Source organism: Platalea leucorodia (assembly GCF_965183815.1).
Source record: "Platalea leucorodia genome assembly, chromosome: 35".
Lineage (NCBI taxonomy): Eukaryota > Metazoa > Chordata > Aves > Pelecaniformes > Threskiornithidae > Platalea > Platalea leucorodia.
Window position 1 is genome coordinate 477,390 of NC_138857.1, and position 19,841 is coordinate 497,230.

Genomic DNA, 19,841 nt, shown 5'->3' on the forward strand with positions numbered 1-19,841 from the left:
GGTCCTTGTGGGGCTGGGGGGGTCTCGGGGGTCCCTGGGGGGGGGGGGTACTTGGGGCTGGAGGGGGGTCAGGGGTCTATGTTTGGGTCTATGGGGGTCCTTGTGGGGCTGGGGGGGGTCCCTATGGGGCTGGGGGGGCCTTGGGGGCAGGGTCTCAGGGGTCCCTGGGGGGGGATTTGGGGCTGGGGGAGGCCTCTGGGGTTCCTTGGGGGGGGGGGGGCTCTGTTGGTGGGGGGCCCTGGGGGCCTGGGGTCCCTCTGGGGGGGCCTGGGGGTCCCACTGGTCCCTGTGTGTGTGGGGGGGGGGGTCTCAGGGGGCCCTGGGGGGTCCCGGGGGGGGTGGGGGGGTCGCGGGGGGGTCCCGGGGGGGCTGGGGGGTCGCGGGGGGCGCCCACCGGAGAAGCACTCGGTGAACTCCTGCTCCAGCTTGGTGGCCCGGTCGAAGGCCTTGCGGGCCTGCTCCTCCGTCACCCGCTTGCTGATCTCCCTGGGGGCGGGGACACCGCTCCAGGCCACGCCCACCGCGCGGGGCACGCCCCCTGCCCGCCACGGGCCCCGCCCGCCCGCCCCAAGCCCCGCCCCTGACACCGGCTCCGCCCACCCGCTCCAAGCCCTGCTCCAACACAGCCCCCCCCACTCCCAAGCCCCGCCCCTGACACAGGCTCCCGCCCACCCGCTCCCAAGCCCCGCCCCAGCACACGCTCCGCCCACCCGCTCCCAAGCCCCACCCACCAGCTCACTAAGCCCCGCCCTCCCCACACCAGGCCACGCCCCCTCCAACTCCCAGCGCTGCTGCCTTCCCTCCGCCCCCGCCCTTCGCACAGGCCCCGCCCCTCCCACGCGTAGGCCACGCCCCCATCAGCCAGACCACGCCCCCCCCGCGCAGGCCACGCCCCCTCCAAGCTCCCCCTGGCCCCATTGCAGGGGCTGCTTGAGCCTCCTCGGCCCCGCCCCCCGCAGGCCCCGCCCCTCGGGGCCCCGCCCCACCAGGCCCCGCCCCCGCAGGCCCCGCCCCCGCAGGCCCCGCCCCTCACAGGACGTTCTCCAGGGACTTGGGGCGGATGAAGATGGCGATGGGGTGCAGCTGGGCCGCCTGGAGCCGCCGCACGGCGTTGGCCGAGACGTCCAGGATGCAGTGCTTGCCCTGCCCCGCCCCCGCCGCGTCACTGCCGCGTCACTGCCACGCCCTGCCACGCCCCGGCACCCCCACGGGGGCCCCTCCCCCCCTCCCCACCCCCCAAACGCACATTTGTGGTCGCCCCGGTGCCACCCTCGGGGACCCCCCCGCGACGCCCTTGGGGAGCCCAGGGCCACCTCTGGGGCCACCAGCAGGGACACCCCAGTGCCACCCTTGGGGACACCTTGGGGACCCCCCCCGCGATGCCCTTGGGGACCCCAGTGCCACCTTTGGGGCCACCAGCAGGGACACCCCAGTGCCACCCTTGGGGACACCTTGGGGACACCCCCACGATGCCCTTGGGGACCCCAGTGTCACCTCTGGGGCCACCAGTGCCACCCTTGGGGACACCCCCACAACGCCCTTGGGGAGCCCAGTGCCACCTTTGGGCTCCCAGGGCCACCCTTGGGGCCACCTTGGGGACCCCAGTGTCACCTCTGGGGCCACCAGCAGGGACACCCCAGTGCCACCCTTGGGGACACCCCCCACGACGCCCTTGGGGACCCCAGTGTCACCTTTGGGGCCACCTCGGGGCCACCCTTGGGCCACCCTGGTGATGCCCTTGGGGACACCCCCACGACGCCCCCGGGGCCACCCTTGGGCTCCCAGTGCCGCCTTTGGGGCCACCTTGGGGCCACCCCGGGGCCACCCTTGGGCTCCCGGCGCCGCCTTTGGGGCCACCCCGGGGCCACCCTCGCCCGTCCCCGCCGCGTCCCCACCTGCTCGGCCACCTCGCGCACGGACTGGACGCTGGTGCCGTAGAGGTGGCTGTTGTACTGCCCGGCCTCGATGAACTTGTGGCCCTGGATGTCCTTCTCCATCCGCTCCCGCGAGGCCACGAAGTGGTAATCGCGCCCGTCCACCTCGTACTCCCGCTTGGGCCGCGTCGTGTCTGGGGACGGGGACGGCGTGGGGACGGGGCCGGCGCGGGGACGGGGACGGCGTGGGGACGGGGCCGGTGTGGGGACGGGGACGGCGTGGGGACGGGCACGGGGACGGCGTGGGGACGGGGACAGCGTGGGGACGGGGACAGCGTGGGGATGGGGCCGGCGCGGGCACGGGGACGGCGTGGGGACGGGGCCGGCGTGGGGACGGGGACAACGTGGGGATGGGGATGGGGACGGCGTGGGGACGGGGACAGGGACAGCACGGGGATGGGGACAACGTGGGGATGGGGACAACATGGGGACGGGCACGGGGACAGCGCGGGGACAGAGACAGCACGGGAACGGGGACAGTGTGGGGACAGGGACAGGGATGGGGACAGCGTGGGGACAGGGACAGCACAGGGACGGGGACAGCATGGGGATGGGGACAACGTGGGGACAGCGTGGGGACAGGGACAGCACAGGGACGGGGACAGCGTGGGGATGGGGACAACGTGGGGACAGCGTGGGGACAGGGACAACGCGGGGACGGGGACAGCGTGGGGATGGGGAGGGGGATGGGCACAGGGACAGCCCCGGGGGTGGGCGTGGGGACACGGGGACGGGGCTGGGGACACGGGGATGGGGATAGGGACAACATGGGGATGGACATGGGGACATGGGGACGGGACGGTGATGGGGACATGGGGACAGGCACGGGGACAACATGGGGATGGACATGGGGACATGGGGATGGGGACGGTGATGGGGACATGGGGACAGGCACGGGGACATGGGGGACATGGGGATGGGGACGGTGATGGGGACATGGGGACAGGCACGGGGACATGGGGATGGACATGGGGACATGGGGACATGGGGACATGGGGACGGTGATGGGGACATGGGGACAGGCACGGGGACATGGGGATGGACATGGGGACATGGGGATGGGGACGGTGATGGGGACATGGGGACAGGCACAGGGACATGGGGATGGACATGGGGACATGGGGACATGGGGACGGGGACGGTGATGGGGACATGGGGACAGGCACGGGGACATGGGGACATGGGGATGGGGACGGTGATGGGGACATGGGGACAGGCACGGGGACATGGGGACGGGCACAGGGAGGTGGGGAAGGGGACATTGGGATGGAGACAGCCCAGGGGTGGGCATGGGGACGGACATGGGGACAGACACAGGGACATGGGACGGGCACAGGGATGGGGGACGGGCATGGGGACGGACATGGGGACGGGCATGGGGACATGGGGACGGGCATGGGGACAGACACAGGGACATGGGGACAGACACAGGGACATGGGGACGGGCATGGGGACGGGGGGACGGGCACGGGGACATGGGGACATGGGGACGGGCACGGGGACAACCCGGGGACGGGCACGGGGAGGTGGGGCCGCGGATGGGGACAAGGGCGGCGGCGGCTGCGCCATCCCCTTCGTGCCCCCCCTCGGGCCACATCGTGCGTGGGGACGGAGCGGGGAGGGGGGGACACGGGGACGGGGACACGGGGACGGGGACACGGGGATGGGGACACGGGGACGGTGTGGGGAGGGGGGGACACGGGTACGGGGACATGGGGACAGGGACAGGGCCGTGGGGCTGGGGCCAGGTCTTTGGGGCCAGGGCCACCTCGGGGCCCCCAGGGGGAGCCGGGGGGGTCCCCCCCATGTCCCCCCGTGGTCCCCCCCATGTCCCCCCGCCGTGTCCCCCCGTGTCCCCCCCCGTGTCCCCCCATGTCCCCCCGTGTCCCCCCCCGTGTCCCCCCCCGGTGTCCCCCCCCCATGTCCCCCCCATGTCCCCCCCCATGTCCCCCCCCGTGTCCCCCCGTGTCCCCCCATGTCCCCCCCCCGTCCCCCCCCGTGTCCCCCCCCGTGTCCCCACTCACGGGGGACGCAGGAGCCGAACTTGTCGGGGAACTCGGAGAGGAGGTCGTCGTTCACCCGGTCCTTGGTGGGGCCCAGGATGATGATGGGGCGGGCGTAGTGCACTGGGGGGCGGGGGGGGTCACTGGGGGGGCCCGACCCCGGCGGGGGGGGGTGGGACCCCCCCCAGCCCCGCGCTCACCTTCCATCTGCGTCACCGTCTCGTAGCTCAGCACCGCGTCCTCGCGCCCTGCGGGGAGCCGGCGTCAGCCCCGGCGCGGGGACCCCGACACCGGGGGGGGGGGGGGGTGTCACCCCCGCCCCCAGACCCCCGGGACCCCCCAGATCCAGGGGGTGCGACCCCGACCCCCGCCCCGCCCCCCCCAGGGGCCCCCGGCGCCCGGGCCCCCCCCAAAGCAGCAGCCAGAGGTGGGGGACAGCAACAGAGCAGACGGGGGGGGGACAGACGGGGGTACAGCGGGGGACGGACGGACGGACGGACGGGGGGGGTGGGGGGGGGCAGCACCCACCTTGCGAGCCCGATCCAGGGACCCGATCCTGGGGGGGGCAGCGACAGAGAGAGGAGAGAGGAGAGTGAGAGGCGGGGGGGGGGGAGGGGGGCCCCGGGGAACCCCACTGCGGGGGGGGGAGGGGGGGCCCCGGGGGAACCCCACTGCGGGGGGGGGGGGGGGCTCACCTTGGCCTTTAGCCGCGTCCACTCCCGCCGCTCCACCCTGCGCCGGAGAGAGCCCAGACTGGTCTCCCAGTGCTCCCAGTGCCCCCCCCCAGTGCTCCCAGTGCCCCCCCCAGTGCTCCCAGCACCCCCCCCCAGCACACACTGGTCTTGCTGGGCACAAAGACGATGTCGGGGGGGGGGCTCCTGGCCCCTTCAGTGCCCCCCAGTCCCTTCCCTATTACTCCCAGTCCCTCCCAGTCCCTCCCAGTCTCTTCCCTACAGCCTCCCAGTGCCTCCCAGTGCTCCCCCGCTGTCTCCCAGTGCCTCCCAGTGCCTCTCTGCTGTCTCCCAGTTCTCCCCAGTGCCCCCTACTATATCCCAGACCCTCCCAGTGCCTCCCACTCTCCCTAGTCTCTTCCCCGGTGCCTCCCAGTGCCCCCCAGTCCCCTTCTACTACTTTCCAGTCTCCACCAGTGACTCCCTGTCCCTCCAGTCCCTTCTTTACTACTTCCCAGTGCCCCCCAGTCCCCTTCTACTGCCTTCCAGTGCCTTCCAGTCCCCCCCAGTCCCTTCCCTACTACCCCCAGTGCCCACCTACTGCCTCCCAGTCCCTCCTAGTGCACCCCAGTCCACTCCACTGCCCCCCCGTCCCCTCCTACTGCCTCCCAGTGCCTCCAGTGCCCCCCAGTCCCTTCCCTACTACTTCCAGTGCTTCCCAGTCCCCCCAATAACCCCCTACTACCTCCCACTATGACCCCAGTGCCCCCCTACTGCCTCCCAGTGCCTCCCAGTCCACCCCAGTCCCCACCTACTGCTTCCCAGTGCCCCCCAGTCCCTTCCCTACTACTTCAGGTGCTCCCCAGTCCCCCCAACACCCTCCTACTGTGACCCCAGTGCCCCCCTACTGCCTCCCAGTGCCTCCCAGTCCACCCCCAGTCCCCACCTACTGCCTCCCAGTGCCTCCCAGTCCACCCCCAGTCCCCTCCTACTGCTTCCCAGTGCCCCCAGTCCCTTCCCTACTACTTCCAGTGCTTCCCAGTCCCCCCAATAACCCCCTACTACCTCCCAGTCCACCCCCAGTCCCCTCCTACTGCCTCCCAGTGCCTCCCAGTCCACCCCAGTCCCCTCCTACTGCTTCCAGTGCCCCCCAGTCCCTTCCTACTACTTCCAGTGCTTCCCAGTCCCCCCAATAACCCCCTACTACCTCCCAGTCCACCCCCAGTCCCCTCCTACTGCCTCCCAGTCCACCCCCAGTCCCCTCCTACTGCCTCCCAGTGCCTCCCAGTCCACCCCAGTCCCCACCTACTGCCTCCCAGTGCCCCCCGTCCCCTCCCAGCGCTCCCCAGCCCGCCGCACCGCCGCTTGCTGGGGACGAAGCCGATGTCGGGGGGCTGCCCGGGGGGCAGGACGTGCCGCGCCTGCCACCACTCCTCGTCGGAGGCGTCCAGGACGTGCAGGACGTCCCCGAAGCGGAAGCTGAGCGCCTGGCTGAGGAACCCGCAGTCCTTGGCCTTGTCGTAGTCGAACAGCGCCCTGCGGGGACGCGGCCGTCAGGGGGGCCCTGGCCGTCGCGACCCCCGGTGGCCCCCCCCGTGACCCCCAGTGGCCCCCCCCAGTGGCCCCAGTGTCCCCATGTCCCCCCAGTGTCCCCAGTGTCCCCACTGACCGGACGTAGAAGCCGCGCTTGGGGTCGCTGCGCAGGGAGGCGCTGCCCGAGCCCCATGTCCCCATGTCCCCCCAGTGTCCCCCATGACCCCCAGTGTCCCCACGTCCCCCAGTGTCCCCATGTCCCCCAGTGTCCCCAGTGTCCCCACTGACCGGACGTAGAAGCCGCGCTTGGGGTCGCTGTGCAGGGAGGCGCTGCCCGAGCCCCATGTCCCCATGTCCCCATATCCCCCAGTGTCCCCCCAGTGTCCCCCCAGTGTCCCCACGTCCCCCCAGTGTCCCCATGTCCCCCCAGTGTCCCCACTGACCGGACGTAGAAGCCGTGCTTGGGGTCGCTGCGCAGGGAGGCGCTGCCCGAGCCCCATGTCCCCATGTCCCCATGTCCCCATATCCCCCAGTGTTCCCCCAGTGTCCCCATGTCCCCCCAGTGTCCCCCATGACCCCCAGTGTCCCCACGTCCCCCCAGTGTCCCCACTGACCGGACGTAGAAGCCGCGCTTGGGTCGCTGCGCAGGGAGGCGCTGCCCGAGCCCCATGTCCCCATGTCCCCCCAGTGTCCCCCGTGACCCCCAGTGTCCCCACGTCCCCCCAGTGTCCCCATGTCCCCCCAGTGTCCCCAGTGTCCCCACTGACCGGACGTAGAAGCCGCGCTTGGGGTCGCTGCGCAGGGAGGCGCTGCCCGAGCCCCATGTCCCCATGTCCCCATATCCCCCAGTGTCCCCCCAGTGTCCCCCCAGTGTCCCCACGTCCCCCAGTGTCCCCATGTCCCCCCAGTGTCCCCACTGACCGGACGTAGAAGCCGTGCTTGGGGTCGCTGCGCAGGGAGGCGCTGCCCGAGCCCCATGTCCCCATGTCCCCATGTCCCCATATCCCCAGTGTTCCCCCAGTGTCCCCATGTCCCCCCAGTGTCCCCCATGACCCCCAGTGTCCCCACGTCCCCCAGTGTCCCCACTGACCGGACGTAGAAGCCGCGCTTGGGGTCGCTGCGCAGGGAGGCGCTGCCCGAGCCCCATGTCCCATGTCCCCCCAGTGTCCCCCGTGACCCCCAGTGTCCCCACATCCCCCAGTGTCCCCATGTCCCCCCAGTGTCCCCAGTGTCCCCACTGACCGGACGTAGAAGCCGCGCTTGGGGTCGCTGCGCAGGGAGGCGCTGCCCGAGCCCCATGTCCCCATGTCCCCATGTCCCCATATCCCCCAGTGTTCCCCCAGTGTCCCCATGTCCCCCCAGTGTCCCCCATGACCCCCAGTGTCCCCACGTCCCCCCAGTGTCCCCACTGACCGGACGTAGAAGCCGCGCTTGGGGTCGCTGCGCAGGGAGGCGCTGCCCGAGCCCCATGTCCCCATGTCCCCCCAGTGTCCCCCGTGACCCCCAGTGTCCCCACATCCCCCAGTGTCCCCATGTCCCCCCAGTGTCCCCAGTGTCCCCACTGACCGGACGTAGAAGCCGCGCTTGGGGTCGCTGCGCAGGGAGGCGCTGCCCGAGCCCCATGTCCCCATGTCCCCATATCCCCCATGACCCCCAGTGTCCCCACGTCCCCCCAGTGTCCCCATGTCCCCCCAGTGTCCCCACTGACCGGACGTAGAAGCCGCGCTTGGGGTCGCTGCGCAGGGAGGCGCTGCCCGAGCCCAGGCTGCTGCTCAGCAGCTGCTCCCGCAGGTCGTGGATCTTGGCCTCGAAGCGGCTGTACTCTGCGGGGACGGGGGGGTCAGGGGCCTCGGGGACCCGCGGGGACCCCCGGGGACCCCCAGGGACCCTTGGGGACCCCTCCCCGCTCACCCTCAGGCTTGTACTGGGCGATGATGGTGACGGTCTGGCCGGCGTTCTTCAGTGCCACCCGCCGCCTGCTCGTGCGTGGCGCTGCGCAGGTCCACCCCGTTCACCTGCGGGACGGGGACGCGTCACGGCGGGGAGGGGGACGGCGAGGGGGACGGGTCACCGCCGGATGATGATGGGGACGGGGATGGGGGACACATCACCTTAAGGAGGAGGATGATGATGGGGACGAGGGACATGTCACCGTGGTTAGAGGGATGGGGACAGCATTGGGGACGGCAGCGGGGACATGTCCCTGTGGGGGGCGGCGATGGGGACGGCGATGGGGACGCTTCGCCACGGGGATGACGATGGGGATGGGGACAGAGACACGTCACTGTGGGGAGGAAGACGGGGACAGCCGTGGGGACGTGCCGCCGCGGGGCCGGGGACAGCCGCGTCCCCGCCTCACTCACGGAGAGGATCTGGTCGCCCTTGCGCAGCTCCCCGCTGAGGTCGGCCGGGCCCCCGGCGAGGATGAAGGAGATGAAGATGCCTCGCCGTCCTCCCCGCCCACGATGTTGAAGCCCAGCCCCGTCGAGCCCCGGTGGATCACGATGCGCCGCGGCTCCCTGGGGACGGGGACGCCGAGGTGGGGACAGCCCCGGGGCGAGGGGACACCCCGGGGACACCCCGGGGACACCCGGGACGTGGGGACAGCCCAGGGACGTGCCCTCGGGGACAGCCCAGGGACGCGGGGACAGCCCAGGGACGTGCCCCTGGGACTTTGAGGACAGCCCAGGGACATGGGGACAGGCTGAGGACACCGGGACACCCCAGGGCCGTGCCCTTGGGGACAGCCCATGGACACGGGGACACCCCAGGGATGCTGAGATACCCCAGGGAGATGGGGACGGCTGCAGGACGTGCCCTTGGGGACAGCCCAGGGGACACGGGGACACCCCCAGGGACGCTGGGACACGCCAGGGATGTGGGGACAGCTCCGGGAGGTGGCCTTGGGGACAGCCCAGGGACACGGGGACAGCCTGAGGGCACTGGGACATCCCCGGGACGTGTTCTTCAGGGCTGTGGGGACAGAGACATGGGGACACCGCGGGGACATGCCCTCGGGGACCGTGGGGACACCCCAAGGACACGGGGACACCCCGGGACATGGCCTTGGGGACCCTGAGGGACATCGGGGACGGTACCTGGGGACGTCGTCCTCGGCCAGCAGGTCCTTGGGGCCGGGGGAGTAGCGGCGGGGGGACGTGGGGGTCATGGCCGGGGGGAACTCGGGGCCCAGGTAGCTCTGGGGACCCAGATCCGCGTCCAGGTGCGCCGAGTAGGCTGGGGACAGCAGGGACAGCGGGGTCAGGGGACGGCGGGGACAGCGGGGGACAGGGGACGGCGGGGACAGCGGGGGGGACAGGGGACGGCGGGGACAGCGGGGGGTCAGGGACAGCAGGGACAGCAGGGGACAGGGGACAGCGGGGACAGGGGACGGCGGGGACAGCGGGGGGGACAGGGGACGGCAGGGACAGCGGGGGACAGGGGACGGCGGGGACAGCGGGGGGGTCAGGGGACGGCAGGGGGACAGCGGGGGACAGGGGGACGGCGGGGACAGCGGGGGGTCAGGGACGGCAGGGACAGCGGGGTCAGGGGACAGCGGGGACAGTGGGGGGACAGGGGACGGCGGGGACAGTGGGGACAGGGACAGCGGGGACAGCGGGGGACGGCGGGGGACGGCGGGGGACAGGGGACGGCGGGGACAGCAGGGACAGGGGACGGCGGGGACAGCGGGGGACAGGGGACGGCGGGGACAGCAGGGGGGACAGGGGACAGCAGGACAGCGGGGGACAGGCGACGGCGGGGACAGCGGGGGGGACAGGGGACGGCGGGGACAGCAGGGGACAGGGGACGGCGGGGACAGCGGGGGGGACAGGGGACAGCAGGGACAGCGGGGGACAGGGGACAGCGGGGGGGGACAGGGGACGGCGGGGACAGCAGGGGGACAGGGGACGGCGGGGACAGCGGGGGGGGACAGGGACAGCAGGGACAGCGGGGGACAGGGGACGGCGGGGGACGGCAGGGGACAGCGGGGGACAGCGGGGGACAGCGGGGATGGGGAGAGCAAGGACGGAGGGATGGGGACGGCGGGGATGGAGGGGGCCGGGGGGGTCCCACCGCCCTGGGGAGAGGGGACAGCGCACTCGGGGTCCCCCCGGGTCCCCCCCGCGTCCCCCCGCTCACAGCTGGTGACGTCGGGGGGGGCGAAGGCGTCCCCCAGGAAGGTGGCGGCCGGCTTGGCCACCCGCAGGTAGACGACGTCGTAGGTGTTCTTCAGCGCCCGCCACCGCGTCCTCGTGCATCACGTCCTCCAGGCTGACGTTGTTCACCTGCGGGGACGCGGGGACGCGGGGACGTCGGGGCGGGGACGCGGCCGCCCCACGAGAGCTGCGTCCTGTCCCCATCCCGTCCTGTCCCCGTCCCTGCCGCCTGCTCGCGGCCAGCATCTCGTCCCCGAGCCGCAGCTGCCTGTCCCCAGCCCTGTCCCCATCCCAGCCCTGTCCCTGTCCCCATCCCTGGCCCCATCCCTGGCCCCATCCCAGCCCTGTCCCCATCCCCATCGTGCCCCGTCCCTGTCCCAAACACGTCCCCATCCCTGTCCCCATCCCAGCCTCGTCCCTGTCCCCATCCCAATCCTGTCCCTGTCCCCATCCCTGTCCCCATCCCAATCCTGTCCCTGTCCCCATCCCTGTCCCCATCGCAGCCTCGTCCCTGTCCCCATCACAACCCTGTCCCTGTCCCCATCGTGCCCCGTCCCTCTCCCAAAACACGTCCCCATCATGGCCCCATCCCCACGCTGTCCCCGTCCCCAGGGTGTCCCCACGCTGTCCCCATCCCAGGGTGTCCCCATCCCCACGCTGTCCCTGTCCCCGTGGGGATGGGGGATGTCCCCACGCTGTCCCTGTCCCCATGCTGTCCCCACGCTGTCCCCGTCCCCAGGGTGTCCCCATCCCCACGCTGTCCCTGTCCCCGTGGGGATGGGGGATGTCCCCGCACTGTCCCCGTCCCCAGGGTGTCCCCGTCCCCAGGGTGTCCCCATCCCCACGCTGTCCCTGTCCCCGTGGGGATGGGGGATGTCCCCACGCTGTCCCTGTCCCCATGCTGTCCCCACGCTGTCCCCATCCCCAGGGTGTCCCCGTGGGGATGGGGGATGTCCCCACGCTGTCCCCGTCCCCAGGGTGTCCCCGTCCCCAGGGTGTCCCCATCCCCGTGGGGATGGGGGATGTCCCCACACTGTCCCCATCCCCAGGGTGTCCCCATCCCCACGCTGTCCCCATCCCCAGGGTGTCCCCATCCCCACACTGTCCCCGTCCCCAGGGTGTCCCCGTCCCCACGCTGTCCCTGTCCCCGTGGGGATGGGGGATGTCCCCCACACTGTCCCCATCCCCAGGGTGTCCCCATCCCCACACTGTCCCCATCCCCAGGGTGTCCCCATCCCCACGCTGTCCCCGTCCCCAGGGTGTCCCCGTCCCCGTGGGGATGGGGGATGTCCCCGCGCTGTCCCCGTCCCCGCTCACGGCCAGGATCTTGTCCCCGATCTGCAGCCGCCCGTCCTTGTGCGCGGCGCCGCCCTCGATGACTTTGGTGACGTAGATGCTGTTGTCCCCCGGGATGTGCTGGTTCCCCACGCCCCCCGCGATGCTGAACCCCAGCCCTGGGGGGGGACGGCGGCGTCAGGGCAGGGACCCCCCCACCATGTCACCCCCCGCCAGCGGGGCAGGCCCTGGGGGTCCCCAGCTGTGGGGTCCCCAAGGTGGGGGGGGGGGGGGCCACACAGGTCAAGGGTGGGGGTCCCCACAGGCGCCCTGGGGGTCCCGGTCCGGGGCTGGGGGTCCTGGGGTGCCCTGGGGGGGGTCCCCAGTCCGTGGGGCTCCCCACAGGGGTCCTGGCCCATGGGATTCCCGGGGTTTGGGGGTCCCAGGGCCAGTCCATGGGGGGTACCAGGGGGGTCCTCAGGTTTTGGGGTCCCTAGGGGGGATCCAATGGGACTCCCCCCGTTTGGGGGTCCCAGGGCTGGTCCATGGGGGTCCCTGGGGTCCCCAAGTTTGGGGGTCCCGGCGCTGGTCCCTGGGAGATGCAGGTTTGGGGGTCCTTGGGGAGATCCCATGGGGCTCCCCAGCTTTGGGGGTCCCTGAGGGGATCCCATGGGGCTCCCCAGCTTTGGGGGTCCTAGTGCTGGTCTCGGGGGGCCCCGGGGGGGTGCCCCATACCTTTGGGCCCCTTGATGAGCTTGACCTCCACCACCTTCTCGGCCAGGGCCTTGCGGCGCATGACGTAGAGGCGGACGACGGCGCCGGCCTCCTTCAGCGCCTCCACGGCCGCGCTGTGCGTCACCTCCCGCACGTCCGCCTCGTTGACGAACAGGATGCTGTCGTTCACCCTGCGCAGGCGCCCGCTCAGACCGGGGGGGTCCTGGGGGGCTCCGGGGGGGACTGGGGGGTCCGGGGCGGGGGGGTCTGGGGGTTCCTGGGGGGCTCTGAGGGGGTCTGGGGGTCCCAGAGGGGGTCTGCAGGGGCCCTACCCCATGCCAGACACCCACTCAGCGCCTGTATGGGGGTCCTACCCCTCTGCGCGCACCCACTCTGCACCCGCCCAGGGTCTGGGGGTGTCCAAGAGGGGCTGGGGGGCACCAGAGGGTCCTGGGGGGTCCCAGAGGGGACTGGGGGGGTCCTAGAGGGTCCCAGGGGGTCCTGGGGGGGTCCCAGAGGGGACTGGGGAGGTCCTAGGGGGTCCCAGAGGGGACTGGGGCATCCAGGATGGTCCCAGGGGGGACTGGGGGGGTCCCAGGGGGGACTGGGGCATCCAGGGTGGTCCCAGGGAGGACTGGGGGGGTCCAGGAGAGTCCTGGGGGGTCCCAGAGGGGACTGGGGGGTCCCAGGGGGTCCAGGAGGGGTCCCAGGGGGTCCCAGAGGGGACTGGGGCATCCAGGGTGGTCCCAGGGGGGACTGGGGGGTCCAGGAGAGGTCCTGGGGGGTCCCAGAGGGGACTGGGGGGGTCCCAGGGGGTCCAGGAGGGGTCCTGGGGGGTCCCAGAGGGGACTGGGGGGACTGGGACATCCAGGGTGGTCCCAGGAGGGACTGGGGGGGTCCAGGAGAGGTCCTGGGGGGTCCCAGAGGGGACTGGGGGGTCCCAGGGGGTCCAGGAGGGGTCCTGGGGGGTCCCAGAGGGGACTGGGGCATCCAGGGTGGTCCCAGGAGGGACTGGGGGGGTCCAGGAAGGGTCCTGGGGGGTCCCGGGGGGGACTGGGGGTCCTGCCCTCCACATGCACCCACCCATCTGGGGGTCTCGGGGAGGGCTGGGGGTCCCAGGGGGGTCTTGGTGGACTTGGGGGGCCCTGGCTCCACACCTCGCACCCACTCAGCACCCGCGCAAGGGCTGGGGGGTTCAGGGGGTCCCGGGGGGCGTCGGGGGTCCGGGGGGGCCGCGGGGGGGGTCCCCACCTGAGCCGCCCGTCCTGGGCAGCGGCGCCGCCGGGGATGATCTTGGTGATGAAGATGCTGGGGTCGTCCCGACGTGGGGGTTGTCGGTGCCCCCCGCGATGCTGAACCCCAAACCCGAGTTACCCTGGGGGGGGGGGTGGGACCGTCAGCGCCGGGGGGGCTGGGGGCACCCCCACACCCCGCAGGGTCCTGGGGTCCCCGGGGGGGGGGGCCCAGGGGGTGTCAGGGAGCTGGGGGGGCTGCCAGGACCTTTGGGGGGTCCCAGGGGGGAGCTGGGGGGCAGGGTGTGCCCCAGGATCACTGGGGGGCACGGGGGGGGGGGAGTGGGGGAGATGGGGGGGCTGAAGTGGTTATGGGGGGGCCTTGGGGCACCCCGGGGATCGGGGGGGCTGGGGGGCTCCAGGGGGGGTCAGAGAGCCACGGGGGGGGGGGGGTCAGGGAGTTGGGGGGGTCCCAGGGGGACTTGGGGGGCTCCAGGGGTGTTTGGGGGTCCGGGGGGGGGCTGTCAGGGAGCTGGGGGGCTCCAGCAGGGTCGGGGGGCTGGGGGGGGGTCCCCGGGGGGGGGGGGGGGGGGGGCTCGGGGGGTCTCACCCGCTCCAGCGTGATCTCCTCGTACTCCATCTCGCCCTCGGTGCCGTTCACCTGCGGGGAGACGCGGTCAGGGGGGGGCGGGGGGACACGGGGGGGGGGGGACACGGGGGGGGGGACACGGGGGGGGGGGGACACGGGGGGGGGGGGGACACGGGGACGGGGGGGCACTCACGTAGGCGGGGGCCTCCAGCGTGTCGGTGTTGACGATGACGGGGGGCGAGTTGGCCTGGGGGGGGGGGGGAGGGGGGGGGGGGTCACACCAGGGGAGGGCTCAGCCCCCCCCCCCCCCCCACCGCGGTTACCACGGCAACGCCGCAGCGGCGGTCGCCACGGCAACGGGAAGATGGGGGTACCCCCCCCCCGGCCCCCTCCCCCTTCGGAGGGGGGGGGCGGAGAGCAAAGGATGCTGGGAAATATCCCCCCACCCCCACCCCACCCCCGGGGGACCCCCGCCCCCCCCCCGTACCGGCCCCCGCCGCCGCCCCATCTCCGTGGTGGGCGTGGCCCCGCGCCGCAGCCCCGGATGGAGCCGGCCACGCCCCCGGCCACGCCCACACCGGGTCCCCCCCCTCCCCCCCCCGCCACCGGGGGTCCGGACCCCCGCCCCCCCCCCCCCCCCCCGAGCTGCGGGCGCACGCGTGTGACTGGGGGGGGAGGGGGAGACAGGCGGGGGCAGCAGCCAGCAACACCCCGACAACACCCCAGCACCCCGACACCCAGCACCCAGCACCCAACACCTGCACCGCAACACCCTGACACCCAACACCCCGACACCCAACACCTGCACCGCAACACCCCGACACCCCGACACCCAGCACCCAACACCTGCACCGCGACACCCTGACACCCAACACCCTGACACCCAACACCTGCACCGCAACACCCCGACACCCCGACACCCAGCACCCAACACCTGCACCGCGACACCCTGACACCCAACACCCTGACACCCTGACACCCAGCACCCAGCACCCAGCACCCAGCACCTGCACCACAACACCCCGACACCCAGCACCCAACACCCCACACCTGCACCGCAACACCCCGACACCCAGCACCCAACACCTGCACCGCAACACCCTGACACCCAGCACCCAACACCTGCACCGCGACACCCTGACACCCAACACCCTGACACCCTGACACCCAGCACCCAACACCCAGCACCCAGCACCTGCACCACAACACCCTGACACCCAGCACCCAACACCCCGACACCCAGCACCCAACACCCCGACACCCTGACACCCAACACCCCGACACCCTGACACCCAGCACCCAACACCCACCCCCGGCCCGGGCAAAGGCCGCCTGTGCGACACCCCCGCAGCCGAGGGCCAGCGCCGCGGCGGTGCGACCCCGCGGGACAGGCGCGGGGCGCCGACACCGACCCCACGCCGCCGCCTGCGACGCTGACGTGACCCGCGTGACCCCGCGTGACACCGCGTGACAGCGCGTGACAGCGCGTGACAGCGCGTGACCCCGCGTGACAGCGCCACAGCCGTGCGGCGCCCTGCGTGACACCCTGGGACACCACCACGACCTGCGTGACGCCGCATCTGACATCACCATGACCTGTGCGACACCACCATGACGCCCGTGACACCACCTGTGACATCACTGCGACCCGTACGACATCACCACAATCCCCATGACACTGGCTGTGACATCACCACAGTCCCTGGGACGTCACCACAACTCCTGTGACATCACCATGACCCCATGACACCACCTGTGACAGCACTGTGACCCATGTGACGGCCCCACAATCCCCGCGACACCGCCTGTGACATCACCACAACCCATATGACATCACCACGACCCCTGTGACACCGCCTGTGGCATCACCACACCCCTGTGACACCGCCACAATCCTCGTGACACCGCCTGTGACATCACCACAACCCATATGACATCACCATGATCCCCATGACACCGCCTGTGACATCACCACGACCCCTGTGACACTGCCTGTGACATCACCACAACCCATATGACATCACCATGATCCCCATGACACCGCCTGTGACATCACCATGACCCCGTGACACTGCCTGTGACATCACCACAACCCATATGACATCACCATGATCCCCATGACACCGCCTGTGACATCACCACAACCCACAGGACATCACCATGACCCCGTGACACTGCCTGTGACATCACCATGAGCCCTGTGACATCACCACGACCCCCGTGACACCGCCTGTGACATCACCATGATCCCCGTGACACCACCTGTGACATCACTGCGACCCGTACGACATCACCACAATCCCCATGACACTGGCTGTGACATCACCACAGTCCCTGTGACATCACCACAACCCACATGACATCACCATGACCCCATGACACCGCCTGTGACATCACCACGAGCCCTCTGACATCACCACGAGCCCCGTGACACCGCCTGTGACATCACCATGATCCCCGTGACACCGCCTGTGACATCACCACAACCTGTATGACATCACCACGCCCCCTGTGACACCCAGGGGGGTCCCCAGCGCTGGGGGGGGTGGGGCTGGGCTGCAGGGGCGGGGCTCACCCGCCCAGGGGCGGGGCCAGCCGGCGCGGTGGGCGGGGCTGGGGTGGGCGGGGCTTACCTGGCTGGGGAGGTGGGCGGGGCTCTGCTCCAGGGGGGGGCTGTCCTCATCTTGGTACCGGTACTTCTGCGGGGACAGCGGGCGCCCCCCCCGTTAACGGAGGCGAAGCCCGGCAGCGCGCGCTCGTTAATTACCGGGGGGGGGGGGGGGGCCCCCCCGGGCCTCCGGCAGCTCCAGTCTAATCCCAGCAGCGATTTGCGCCCCGGCCAATCCCGGGCGGGGATTAAGGGCTAAGCCGGGCCTGGGGGGGACGGGCCCCCCCCGACTGGGCCATGGCCCCCCCCGACTGGGCCATGGCCCCCCCAAACCGGGCCATGGCCCCCCCCAAACCGGGCCATCGCCCCCCCCGCCAGCCCCGAGCGACACTGGGGGGCTCCCAGTGCTCCCAGTAAGGCCCTGACCCCCGCGACGGGGGCTGCTCCCAGTATCTCTCTGGTCCCTCCCAGTGCTCCCAGTACAACCTCACCGCCAGACACAAGCAACGGGGTCCGGTGCCCCCTCCCAGTGCCCCCAGTGCCCCCCCCCCCCAGTCCCTTAAACCTTGCGTCCGAATACAGCTGACGGGCATCCAGTGCCAGCTCTCCCAGTGCCTCCCAGTAACCCCACCCCAGCTCTCCCAGTGCTCCCAGCAGCCCAGTTCCAGCTCTCTCACTATCCCCAGCACCCCCATCTCAGCTCCTGTTCCAGCTCTCCCAGTGCCCCCAGTCCCAGCTATCCCAGTGCTCCCAGTACCCTCATCCCAGCTTCCCCCAGTGCCTTCCAGTCCCTGCTGTCCCAGTGCCCCAGCACCCTGATTCCAGCTCTCCCAGTATCCCCAGTACCCTGTCCCAGCTCCTCCAGTACCCCCAGCAGGCCATCTCAGCACCCCCAGTATCCCCAGTACCCTGATTCCAGCTATCCCAGTATCCCCAGCTACCCCGTCCCAGTGGCCCCTTATCCCCATCCCAGTGCCCCCAGTATCTCCAGTATCCCCAGTACACCATCCCAGCAGTCCCAGTATTCCCAGTCCCCCCGTCCCAGCTCTCCCAGTCCCCCCAGTGCCCCGATCCAAGCTCTCCCAGTGTCCCCACTATCCTCTCCCCGCTCTCCCAGTGCCCTGATGGCAGCTCTCCCAGTATCCCCGCTATCCTGTCCCAGCTCTCCCAGTCCCCCCAGTGCTCCAACCCCAGCTCTCCCAGCATCCCCACTGTCCTCTCCCAGCTCTCCCAGTCCCCCCGTCCCAGCTCTCCCAGTGCCCCGACCCCAGCTCTCCCAGCATCCCCACCGTCCTCTCCCTGCTCTCCCAGTTCCCCCAGTGCCCTGACCCCAGCTCTCCCAGCTCTCCCAGTACCCCATCCATGCTCTCCCAGTGCCCCCAGTGCCCCGACCCCAGCTCTCCCAGCTCTCCCAGTGCCCCCAGTGCCCCGACCCCAGCTCCCCCAACATCCCCACTGTCCTCTCCCAGTTCTCCCAGTCCCCCCGTCCCAGCTCTCCCAGTGCCCCAACCGCAGCTCTCCCAGCATCCCCACCGTCCTCTCCCCGCTCTCCCAGTGCCCCCAGTGCCCCGACCCCAGCTCTCCCAGTCCCCCGTCCCCGCTCTCCCAGTGCCCCCAGTGCCCCGTCCCCGCTCTCCCAGTGCCCCCAGTGCCCCGTCCCCGCTCTCCCAGCTCTCCCAGTCCCCCGTCCCCGCTCTCCCAGTGCCCCCAGTCCCCCGTCCCCGCTCTCCCAGTGCCCCCAGTGCCCCGACCCCAGCTCTCCCAGCACCCCGTCCCCGCTCTCCCAGTGCCCCCAGTGCCCCGACCTCAGCTCTCCCAGCTCTCCCAGTCCCCCGTCCCCGCTCTCCCAGTGCCCCCAGTGCCCCGACCCCAGCTCTCCCAGCTCTCCCAGTCCCCCGTCCCCGCTCTCCCAGTGCCCCCAGTGCCCCGACCCCAGCTCTCCCAGCTCTCCCAGTCCCCCGTCCCCGCTCTCCCAGTGCCCCCAGTGCCCCGACCCCAGCTCTCCCAGCTCTCCCAGTCCCCCGTCCCCGCTCTCCCAGTGCCCCCAGTGCCCCGACCCCAGCTCTCCCAGCTCTCCCAGTCCCCCGTCCCCGCTCTCCCAGTGCCCCCAGTCCCCCGTCCCCGCTCTCCCAGTGCCCCCAGTGCCCCGTCCCCGCTCTCCCAGTGCCCCCAGTGCCCCGTCCCCGCTCTCCCAGCTCTCCCAGTCCCCCGTCCCCACTCTCCCAGTGCCCCCAGTCCCCCGTCCCCGCTCTCCCAGTGCCCCCAGTGCCCCGTCCCCGCTCTCCCAGTGCCCCCAGTCCCCCGTCCCCGCTCTCCCAGTGCCCCCAGTGCCCCGTCCCCGCTCTCCCAGTGCCCCCAGTCCCCCGTCCCCGCTCTCCCAGTGCCCCCAGTGCCCCGTCCCCGCTCTCCCAGTGCCCCCAGTCCCCCGTCCCCGCTCTCCCAGTGCCCCCAGTCCCACCTTGCAGCCGAAGGCCAGCGAGAGGCTCCGGTCCCGCCAGACCACCCGGCACTGGCAGAGCAGCGGCGAGAAGCAGCCGGGCGGCCGCAGCGGCCCCGGCCCCGCCGCCCCCCGCGCCCCCGGCCCCGGCCCCGCCATCCCGGCCCCGCCGCCTCCATCGGGCCCCGCCCGCCGCCGGGATTAACGGGGCGGGGGCGCCGGCCTGACCTCCCCCCCCCCCCCCCGCCCCGGGGCCGCCGCACCGGGCCCGGCCGGGCCCCGCCGGGGACCTGCACCCGCCCCGGGCCCCCGGCCCCGCCCCGGGCCCCGGCCGATGCCCCGGGCCCCGCACCGGGCCCCGGCCGATGCCCCGGGCCCCGCACCGGGCCCGGCGGGGCCCCCCCCGCGGCTCCGGGCCCGGCCCCCCCCCACCGCCCCCCCCCGTCGCCGTGGCAACGCGGGGCGCCAAGGGTTAACGGCGGAGCGCATGCGCGGGGCCGCGCGCACGTGGGGGGGCGGAGCCTCCTCTCCCTCGCCCCGCCCCCTCCTCTCTCCCTCCTCCCCCCCCCCCCCCCCCCCGCGCTGCCTCCGGCCGCCGTTGCCGGGCAACGCCGCGGGGCCGCGTCGCCTGGCAACGGGGAGGGGCCGCGTCGCCTGGCAACGGCGCGGGCGGGCGCGGGCAGCGATG

The 19,841-nt window shown here is 72.4% G+C and overlaps 1 protein-coding gene across 1 annotated transcript; it reads right to left on the reverse strand.

Moving 5' to 3' along the window:
• Positions 1–154: 154 nt before the first annotated feature.
• Positions 155–19,235, reverse strand: DLG4 (discs large MAGUK scaffold protein 4; the record flags this gene model as incomplete). Its single annotated transcript, XM_082334503.1, is given in 25 exon segments — positions 155–204; positions 395–486; positions 1,034–1,143; positions 1,896–2,068; positions 3,959–4,060; positions 4,138–4,185; positions 4,466–4,493; positions 4,633–4,669; positions 5,968–6,144; positions 7,850–7,964; positions 8,053–8,110; positions 8,112–8,156; positions 8,505–8,587; positions 8,590–8,660; positions 9,240–9,378; positions 10,282–10,378; positions 10,380–10,427; positions 11,616–11,752; positions 12,309–12,478; positions 13,539–13,608; positions 13,611–13,662; positions 14,130–14,180; positions 14,302–14,355; positions 16,742–16,807; positions 19,175–19,235. Coding segments are annotated over 22 exon segments (1,932 nt in total). The 5' UTR covers positions 14,160–14,180; positions 14,302–14,355; positions 16,742–16,807; positions 19,175–19,235.
• Between the last annotated feature and the right edge of the window lie 606 nt (positions 19,236–19,841).